The sequence below is a fragment of the Phocoena sinus genome, chromosome 20, assembly GCF_008692025.1.
Source record: "Phocoena sinus isolate mPhoSin1 chromosome 20, mPhoSin1.pri, whole genome shotgun sequence".
In the NCBI taxonomy this organism is placed as follows: Eukaryota; Metazoa; Chordata; class Mammalia; order Artiodactyla; family Phocoenidae; genus Phocoena; species Phocoena sinus.
The window spans coordinates 46,783,382-46,793,828 of record NC_045782.1 but is presented as its reverse complement, the minus strand read 5'-3'; the positions used below and the strand labels follow the sequence as shown (position 1 = coordinate 46,793,828).

The 10,447-nt window shown below is 59.3% G+C and overlaps 1 protein-coding gene across 4 annotated transcripts; it reads right to left on the bottom strand.

The window, feature by feature from the left end:
- Positions 1-40: 40 nt before the first annotated feature.
- On the bottom strand, positions 41-9,306 carry MAFG (MAF bZIP transcription factor G). 4 transcript variants are annotated; one of them, XM_032615768.1, is made up of 3 exons: positions 9,095-9,306; positions 4,981-5,043; positions 41-4,883 (listed from the first exon to the last, which is right to left on the bottom strand). In XM_032615768.1, the coding sequence occupies exons 2-3, from the start codon at positions 5,014-5,016 to the stop codon at positions 4,431-4,433; spliced, it is 489 nt and encodes a 162-aa protein (XP_032471659.1). In that variant the 5' UTR covers positions 5,017-5,043; positions 9,095-9,306; the 3' UTR covers positions 41-4,430. The 4 variants fall into 4 exon arrangements, with proteins under 4 accessions (XP_032471659.1, XP_032471661.1, XP_032471662.1 ...); XM_032615770.1 differs by having other exon boundaries at positions 9,091-9,293; XM_032615771.1 differs by lacking the exon at positions 9,095-9,306 and adding an exon at positions 8,530-8,548.
- Positions 9,307-10,447: the final 1,141 nt, after the last annotated feature.

Here is a 10,447-nt window from a genome sequence, read left to right as displayed (position 1 = left end):
CCGCCCCGCCCTTGCGTCGCCCCAAGGAAGCACCTGCCAGTCTCTTTAAAAGGTGTTTATTGATCATATACAAAATAAAGAAAACCTTATATATCACAAACATACACTATGTACAGCAATAAATACCCGGGGCCCGGCCCAGTGCCGCCCCTCCTGGACAATAATTTAGCAATAAATACTGCACAGGGTAGGGAGGGCGCGAGGCCGACGCCACCCAGGTCAGCCAGAGTGCTCCAGTGGGGCCCCTCCCCACCTGGATCTTCAACAACCCCCGCCCACCCCGGCAGATCCCAGCGTACCCACCCCACCTCCTGTCTTCAGCCCTAGGCAGGGCAGGCAGGGTCTGATCAACTCTGCTCCGCCCACCTCTCAGCGCCAGGAGAGCAGCAGAGCTGGACACACTGGACAGCCCTTGTCCTGCTGCCCTAAGATGCCAGGAGAAGGCTTTCTGTACCCACTCCCGTTTGGTTAAAGGCTTCAGATTGAGGGGATGTGGGGAAGGGTGGGGCTGGGACATGAGGCTGTTAGAGGGGTCCCCCTTCACAGGTCATCGGGGACAAGCTCTCCTACACTCTAGCTCAGACTGAAGGGACACCCACGTACCAAGGCTGCTGCTGCAGAGTGGGGTGGAAATGTGTGCGACTGGTCCAACAGGTACAGCACATGCTCAGGACACACAGGCCAGAGCAGGACAAGCCATCAGTCTCGAGGGCACACCCCTGCCTCTTCCCATCTGCTTCAAAACCAGACAGCCAAAAGGAAGGCGAAAACCGGCCAGCAAGAATTATTCAGTGGCTTCTGGGGAAAAAAATCGTTAATGTGTTGGTTCCTTTCACCAAACCACAGCCTAAAAAAGTAACTTAAAAGATCCTAGAGCGGAAACAGTGTTGCAGGCTGTGGCTTCCCAGCTGTGGACGGAAGCTTTGGCCAACCGGCCACCCCAGAGAGGGAAGTCACAGGGACAAGATGGGGCTCGACCACCCCATCCCAAAGCAGGCTGCAGCTCATCAGAGCTGTGGGCCCAGCCACCGACCATCAAGGCTGCTGCTGCTAATCAGGGTTTATGCCCAGACCTGAAGCCTGGACCAAGAGTAGAAAAGCCTCCAGGGGAGGCCTGGCACCCGGCACAAACCAGCACACCACAAAGCAGCCACAACTTCTCACCTGCGCAAACGCAGTGCCACCTGGAGCAGCAGCCAAGAGCCATGGGGAGGCTCCCTGGGGCCATACTCTGGGAAGGAGCTGACCTGTTCTCAAAGGGTTCTCCTCCTGAAATCTGAGTGTCCATGTTGGGATAGGGAGAATGTGGGCAAGGGCAAGGTGTGAAGGAAGGTGCACATTATGGTTTACTTAGCGGACAAGTTTGGGAGACTTGGCCTCGGCCAAAGCCCTCAATTCGCTGTGTCAAAAAGTTGAGGAAGAGAGAACACAACACGCTCACAGTAGGAAAACGAATTAACGAGAATCAGAAAGACGCCAAACGGTCACATGTGGACACAGGATCTACTGTCCAATAACCAAAGTGAAGGGGAGAAGGGGCACAGCAGCCCCAGAGACTGGCTTGATGGGAGCAGGATTGCTCCCCCAGACCCAAAGGAACAGTTGCTCCAAATCCAAAAACCCTCGAAAGGAAGTATAGCTTCACTAACTCCAGAAGCGTCTGTAAATGAAACCAAGGACCTGCAATTTCTGTTCAGCACATGCTCACCCTCAAACCCTCCTCTCTCTAGGTCTACAGCATGGCAGGGGTGCACAGAGATGGAGGACCACCTCCCAGCCAGGATAAAAGTGGGAACCGTACTTGGACATGGGGAGCCTGTCCCCTCCCCCTGTCCAGGACAGGGCATGATCTCTCTTTAGGGATTCTTATGATGTGATTCCAACTTGCTGCTACAAGAAACATCAACTACTCTCGTCTGGACCTTAGGTAGACAAAGCCAGACTGCAGGGAGGCAAAGGAAGCCACTAAGTGATTCAGAGTCAATGGTCAAAATCTCCATTGCAGGCCAACCTGGGTACAGCCAGGAATGTCTCTGAATATCTAGGGCCAAGATCAGCCCATCAAGACAACAGAAGTTGACAGCACATCCCCCCTCCTATCCCACAGGCACACTGTAAACTCTGGATGAAGATTCTGCTGTCCACAAGGTTAAACCCTGCCTGGCCGCATTGTTTTTCTTTTCATTAGCTCACTTGTCTGTGCCTTTTCAGGGGTTCAGGACCCCCAGAGAAGCCAACCAGCAACTCCAAGGAGTAGCCAAGCCCCACACGGCCAGAGCCAGGGCAGTAGCCTCTTGGGGAGCGGGCACCACAGGCAGCCCCATCACATGCCTACGAGCAGCTGCCTGAGCCAAGTCTGGGAGACTTGGCTGCCTCACTGAGTGGCCAGGACGGGGAGGTGGGCTCAGCCCCGGGGAAGCACCTCCACAAGCCAAGCAGTGGATCCCTGGAAGACACAGACCCCAAAGGGAGTTGAAAGAAGGCCCATAGCCAAGAGCTGCCAGCATGTTCAGGGGGAGAGGGGGGACAGGACCTGGCCCTGGAGACCGTAGCCCTTGTCTGGCACTGGTGGAGACCCCCAGGCCCTCAGGCAAGGAGAAGGGGCTGCCCCAGGTGGGCCCCGAAACCACCTGGTTCTGCCTGGGAAGCACCGTCCCGCAGCATGGAAACAGTTCTGGGATGAGTGGGCTGCGGGGCCCCTGGGGTTCCCCTGCTGAGGTCCACACAAAATTCCACCGGAACAAACCCCAGATTGGTGGCTGGAGCCCAAACACATTGACTGGAGGCCAGAAGGAAGACAGTCGGGGGCAGCTTGGCCCTGGCCTGGCGGGCACCCACAGTGACTCCTTGTGGTCCCTGCAAGCCCCCACCCAGGGCAGAGATGGTGGGCAAGGAAGTAGTGAGGGGGCGGAAGGGGGGCCCAGGATGACCCCCAGTTTCACCTACCCTGCCACTGGATCAGCCCAAGCCTGAGACACACATGCGAAAACCAAGGGTCAGCAGAGGGGTGTGGCAGAGCCCTGCATCTGACCCCCCGGGGGCTCGGGGTGGGCGCCAAAGCAGAAGAGGCTGGGCTGGAGGCACAGACACCCCAAGCTCCACTGGAGCAGGTGCAGCCTGGCACTACAGCCCAGGCCTGACAAGCCAGCAGAAGCAAAACCACAACCAAATCCAAAAAACAAACACGGGAGAACAGACACAAGAAGTGACACCCACAGGTCAAAGGTCACCAGAAGCACCAGCACGGGACGCTGCACAAGACCTCACCAGGCACAGACAACACCACGGCACCGGCAAGAGACGGAGCAGGAAGGGCGAAGGAGTAAGTCACTTTCGGTACGATTGCAAAAGAGATAGCAAAGAGGACGTCAGGACGCGCCTTCTGGTTGCTCACGGCTTGGCTTTTTTTTTGTCTTTTTTTTAACTAAGTTTTATAAATAACGTCTGATAACTCTGTGTATATAAAAACTAAACTTCAACAGCCACAAAGACTTGTCTGTAAGTTTACAAGAAAGGATTTTTTTTTCTTTTTTTAAAGTAGCAAAGTTTCTATTATACTTTCTTCCCTTTTCTGTTTATACGGTCAAATGTTCTCGCTTTTTTTTTTAAAAAGACAGTTTTATAAATACTCTGCAGCTTTTTTTTCTTTAGCTTTTAAAACATATAATTTAATAACTTCGTAAAAGGAACTTCTCTCTTTTAAATAAAGGGCTATGTAACCACACAAATAGGTCATGTAAACAGTGGACACGGGACCCATCGTAGACACTGGACACACCCTTCACGTACGCTCACAACCAGTGATTTGGTCTTGTTCAGTGCAACACGTCAGGTGTGAGTGCCAAGGCCCCCGGCCCACAGCCACACGACACCCCATCCCCCCCCAGCGCCAGACCAGTGGCCCGCCTGTCCAGGGCCCTCAGGGACAGCCTACTCTGCAGAGCAGTGCCTATCTATGCCTGCAGGCCGAGCTGAGAGTGAACTGCCCAGCCTCCCGCTAGCCTGGCAGCTGTCAGAGCCTGTGGGCCATTCTGCAAGGAGAACAGCCTCTCTCCTGCCCTGCAGCCCTCCCTGCTCAGGGACACATGTGCCCCAGAGCACCCGGTCACTCCTTCTCTCTGTCCACTCCCACAGGCCGACTCTGGACTCCAAGCCCACCTGCTCGTGGGACAAAGGGGGCAGGGGCGACCCCACGTCACCACCAAACTGACCAATCCCAACGTACAAAACACACGATGACAACGACGAGATCAAAGGGGCTCAGCCCGGCGCCCCTGGGGTGCAGGTTGTGCTTTGCAGGGAAGGGAGGAGGTAGGAGAGGAGGAAAAGAAGAGAAGAGGAGAAAGAGGAGAGAGGGAGAAGGGGACAGGGCTGCTGAATTTGCCATGCGCCTACTGGCCCCTTGCAGACCCGCCTGGGCAAGCGCATCCCTACGACCGGGCGTCCGTCTTGGACTTTACTATCGTGATGACGCTGGTGGCGGCCACCTTGCCGGGGACGAGGGGCCCCAAGCCAGCAGCAAGGGGACCCCGAGCTGGCGCCACAGGGCTTCGGGCCACGGTCCTGGCGAAGTTCTGCAGGGCCTCGTACTTGGAGCGCAGGGCATCGAGCTCCAGCTTCATGCTGGCGTTCTCCGAGGCCAGCTTCTCCACCTCCTGCTGCAGCTCTGCCTTCTGCTTCTCCAGCTCCTCCTTCTGGGTCACCCGCTTCACGCGGCAGCTGGCGGCATAGCCGCGGTTCTTGAGCGTGCGCCGGCGCTGCTTCAGCTGGATGATCTCCTCCTTGGACAGGCCCCGCAGGTGCTGGTTCAGCTCCCGCACTGACATGGTCACCAGCTCCTCATCTGTCAGGCTGGTGCCATTCTCTCCCGGCTCCCGCTTCACCTGGGGAGGGCATAGCGCACGAGGTCACAGGCCAAGTGGGGGTAGTCTGCCCCTGTGCCACCCCAGCCCTGAGACACTGCCCACCCTATCTGCTCACCTTCAAGGCCTTGTTTCCTTTATTGGGGGTCGTCATAACCCGAGGGCACAGCAAGCAGGCACTCTGTGAGACAGGGAGCGTAGGTCAGGACCCTGGAGACCCTTCCCCTACCCAGTCCACACAGAGCCCTGAGCCCCCTTACACCCTCTGCCCACTCAGGGGAAGGCACCCAGTCCCCAGCCTCACCCCTTGCCCGCCCATTCCCCTGATACCTGGCCTCAAGGACTGCCCTTCAGCCTCGCCTCTCCCAAGCTGGGCTGCTCCTTGTCCCCCTGCCCCTAGGGAACCAGGTGGGAGACCAGGAGGGTCTGATGGGGGAAGGGGAACTGAAGGGCTATTAGGGAGGCAGAGGCAAGAAAAGGGGCCAGGGGAGAGATTAGAAGGATGAGGGAGGGGCCAGCCTAGAAGGAAGCCGGGAGCTTTAAAAATAACCCCAGTGCGCCCCAGAGCACGGCTGTTCCTGGCGAGTCATGCTGACTCAGCACATCGCTCCCGCTCTCTCACCAGCCTGGCACTCCCCAAGGCCGCCAGCCAACACAGCTCCAGGGGACGGGCAGCAGCAAGCTGCTGGGGCAACGAAGGCCAGCCTGGCCAACGGCAGGTGAGGGCCAGGGCCAGCGTCCCTGTGAGTGTGTACTCTAGGGCTCTACCTCCCCTAAGCTGGCCTGCGGCAAAGCCCTGCTCCCATGAAGGCTCACTGGGCGTCCCCACTGGGGACTCGGGCAGAGGAGAGGATGCAGGAGAGCGCCAATTCTCCCAGACTGCTCACTTTGAAGAGCAGCAAACGGAGCTGTCCAACCAGCTCTGACTCTGTCTTTAACACTGGTGGGAGTTCCCCAAGCCTACTGGTGGCGGACACTCCAGCCGGAGAAGCCGGCCCCAGGCCCCTTGGCCCTCTCCGTCCACCTCTGCTGCTGATGGAGTAACCATCCTGTGGCTTTGGGTTGCAGCCTTTTGTACTCTGCCCCACCCCATCCAAGGTATTTCACAAGAGTGCCCACAATCGACCCCCAGCGGCCTGCTCAGCCCTCTCTGGCCACTGACTACTCTCTGGCTCCCTGCTCAGGGTCCGCACCCCCAGGGCAAGGAACAAAAACCAGAGGCCCCCCTCCCACCCACTTGGTCCTCTTTTCCGCAGCCCTGCCAAGGACATTTTTACCCACCTAGTCCTGGGATTCCTGGCTCAGCTGGACCCCCTCTGCCCCCCCCAACTCCCTCCATGACCTTCCAGGTTAGATGCAGGGAGGTAAACGGAGGCCTAACAAGCACTGTGGTGCCCTCCTGGAGAAGCTACAAGCACTCAGGCAATTTGGGGCTGCGGGGTCTTCTCAGCCCTATCAGGTCACTAAAGTATGGCTGGGGAGGTGGAGGCAAACACTCACTCAGGGTAGAGACCCCTCCTCACCCAGCCCTGCATCAGGATGCCAGGCTGCAGGCAAGGGGGCCAGAGACGCCTCCCCACAGCCATGCCCCGAGGCTCCGGCCCCAATGTTCTTCCAGAGCAGAGGATGGGGCAGAGGAGCTGGAGGCCAGAAGGTCCTCAGGGCCCCACGCCTACCCCGGGAGTCAAGTCCTCAAGGCAGAGCTGGAGGAGCTCCCCCAACCTCAGGTCCAGGTCCAGCGTCACTGCACTGGTCCTGCCACTGTCAGTCCAAAGGAAAAGCCTTGGCACCAGCTTTTCCCACCCGCCATCCTCCCTCCACCCCACGAATGCTGAGCACACGGTGACTTCCTGAAGAGATCACACAGAAAAGTGCCGAGCGTGGCGGCTGGGAGCTGAAAAGTGCCTCCTCGGCAGATTTCACCCTCCACAGAAGCCCTGAACTCAGCACAAGTGAAGCCAATCGCCTCCTAATCAAAGGTGTGCTTGTGCTCGGGTGGGGGAGGGGTGGGTCTCAGCACAGCCCACGCTTCCAGCCTCCTGGCCTTGTCTCCACTACCTGGGGACACACACTGATGGGACAGAGACAGCTTTTGGGCATGGGCTAGGATTGATGGCTCAGGGCACCTCTAGAAACCAGAGGGAGGGGATCCCAGAGACTAGATCAAGAACCCTCAGCCCTCCTCCCGCCTCTGCTCCCCCTGAGGCTGAGCACATCTTGTGGAGAAGGCATGGGTGGTCCCAAGAGCACTGACCCACCAAGGTACTCAGGGCCACCCACTCAAGGTGAGAGCCAGCCGGAAAGGGGAAAGAACTCCATCCCCTTCCCCTGGGCCCAAACTCCAGGGCATGGACAGTAGACAAGAGGCCAGCCCGCCCCTGTTCCTTCTCCTGTCCTGCAAACCCCAGTGGCCAAACCTCCCAAGCCAAGGCAGGTGTGGCCTTGGTCACTCTGGAGCCCCCACCTAGCCCGCTACACTCCCACCCTGCCCTTTAGACCCACCTCCTCCAGAAGCCCTCTGAAAAAAGTCTAAAACTTAATTTCCACCAAAGCATAAGTAGCTGAGAAGATCTGAAAAAAAATCCCTCCAGGAATCTGCATTTTCCTGGGGCATAAAATTCCAGCCAAAAGATCAGCTGAAGTGTTAAGACATCTGGCATCTATAAGCTCAGGGATGGGGGAGAGGGCAGCGGCAGGGAATGCCTGAGGACAAACTACAGGGTCAGCCTTACCTAGCCATGAACGCATGGGCAAGAATGGTCAGCTCTGGTCTAGACGAAACACTCCCCCACCCCTGAAGACCAGGAACCATTCATACACCCAGGAAAAGTGGCTCAAGCCACACCACCCTGAGGCTGTCACTCCCCAGGAGTCCCTACCACCTGGCCTGACACCCATCAGGGCCACGTTCTTTGCTAACCTGCACAATACTGCACCCCAACCTCAAGTGGAACAACTTTGGGGTGATTGGGATTCTTCAACCCATGCCATCCACACCAGTCCACCTGCTGGGCGCCCTCAAAGTTACCACCACCCGCAGCCTCAACCCGGACCCCAAGGCCAGGCTGCGAAGAGAGCCACAGCCTGGTCACCAGACACCTCGCTCCCCTGATCAGAGTCTAAGTCCTGCTGCCTCCTCTCATTTGCAATTTCCTGGTAGAGCTGCGCCTACTCGCCCTCTGCCCTGTCCACTGTCACCCAGGACTCTAGTACAGGCATCCCTCCTTCACCCACTGCCTCGGCCTCTTCCCACCGGGAGACTTCCCAGCCTGGCCAAACAGACCAGTCATAGGGAAAGCCTACTTCCCAGCCCGCAAGCACGGCCCCCCTAAGCTCCTCCCCTCTTCTCACTCAGAACTATTTCCCAGTTTGGGGAGCTGTCCCAGAGGCGGGTCAGGGACCAGCAGCCTGAGAAGAGCCTGCCTGGGAGGGGATGAACAGGCCAGGGGCTTCACCCTCTACCCCGGGATAACCTGCACCGCGACCTCTCCATTTACTCCGCACCCACCCTACCCTAAACTCCCACATCAGCCCAAACTTAAGCAGGCGCCCCAGCCCAGGGCCTGGCCCCTTCTCACTCCCCACGGTTTCTCTCTTACCCCTGTTTCCCGGCCTCTCAGGCCCCTAGCTCTAATCCCCCCAGGCATCAGGACGAGCATCGAGTGACCTCATGCTGATGACTCAGCAAGTCTCCTTCTGGGCTCTGGCAAGCGTGTGACGGAGCGAAGCCGGAGCGGGCAGGGTCTTCCCAGCCACCCCCACCCCCACGTGCCGCTTCCTCCCCCTAGCCAGCCGAGGACCCCGCGCCTGGGAGGCGTTGACACAGACACCTGATGAATCAGCAGCTCAGGCTGGGGCCGCCGCGCTCTTCCACGGAGCCCTGGGCGCCCCGCTCGACCCCACCCTTTCCTCCCGCCACCCCGGCCGTCCCTCCCTCCAGGACTCCCCGGCTTCACCGAGCAAGACCAGCGCACGCCCCACCCCGCCCCTGCGGGCCCGCGCGCCCACCCCAGCACCCCCGGTGGAGGGACCAGGAGCCGCTCCGGACCGGTGGGGAAATCGAGGCATGGGCCGCCAGCAGGGCACAGGGCAGACCCAAAGCCCGGAGCACCCGGACCACGCCGCCACAGGCCGCCGGAAGGAGCAGCGGCCCCGCGAGCACCCGCCCCCGGATCGGAGCACCCGCCCGCCCCCCGCTCGGCCCCGGCCCGGCCGCCGCCGCACTCACCCACCACACTGCGGGCCCGGCGGGCCGAGGCCGGGGCGGGGCGGGGCGGGCGCTCCGAGGCCGCGCGGGGCTGGCCGCGCGGGGGCTCCGGGCCCAGAGTGGGGGCTCGCCGCCTGCGCGGGCCGGGCCGAGCGCGCTGGGAAGGCCGGGCCAGACCAGGCTTGGGGCTCCGGATCCTCCTCCTCCGCCGCCGCCGCCGCCGCCGCCGCTCCACAGACGTCACATGATGTTTGGTCACGTGGGCTCCATTCATGAAGCGGCGACGCGACCGGCTGGGGCTTAAAGGGGAAGGCGCGGCGGCGGCGGCGGCGGGGGGCGGGGCACGCCCGCACTGCGCCTGCGCGCCCGGGCGCCGTCGCCCGGGCAACGCAAGCCGCGCTTGGTGGGTGAGGTCTCGCGGGACTGGCCCGGGAGTGCGCTCCCGACCGGCCACGCCCCCTTCGAGGCGGGGCCTGGTGATCCTAACCAAATGCTCTTCCTGAGCCTTCTGTGTAGACGTTTCAAAGGCCACGTGTCCAGGGTGCAGGTTCGGACCCGAGGTCCCCATTCATTATGGAGAAGATTCTCATGGTGTTTCTGATGCCGCCTGTGAGACTGCATGCACTGCCTCCGTAACTGGAGCGGGTCTCATCCCTGCCAGGAACAGTGGCCTGGCACACAGGAGACCCATACGCTCCTGTAGGTGAAGGGCTTGTCCAGGATTCAAAACTTAGGTCTTCTCAAGGCCGCCTCCAAGATCCTCTGTGTAGTGGTCTGTCTTCACACAACATCCCGAGAGCTCACATGAGTGACAAGGACTCAGGCGGTTCCTGGAACGAGTCCGGCTCAGGGTGAGTGTGGGGTAAACATCTGTTGAATTAATAGTTGATGTAGGAATTGCACCTTTCCTTTCCTGTTTCATCAACATCTGCCTGGAACTCAGGTCACTGGTCCATGTCTGCTCCTGCACTTTCTGTAAGGAGTTCTCACTGCTGTTCAAAATTCCCAGAGAAAGAGGTGACGAAAGGAAGAAGGGAAATTGAAGGGATCCAATTTCTACGTTGATTTACCTTCTCAAGTGTAAAGCCAGGAAGGGTGACCTACCCTGCCAGGCAGGTCAGTAGAAATCAGGTGAGCTGAAAGAGGGATGAGTGAGGGCTGCTGGGTCCTCAAGGGGATTCAGTGCCACTGAATGAATGATGGAGGCCAACCCAGGAGGCCCCCAGAGCCAGGGGACATCAAGGTGTCAGCAGCTCTCTCTGCCAGACTCCAGTAGCTTCCCTCTGAACCTACAGGGCCTTAATATGCCCAGGGCAAGACTTCTAAAGCCCTCAACTTTTTGTTGTTGTTGCGGTACACGGGCCTGTCACTGTTGTGG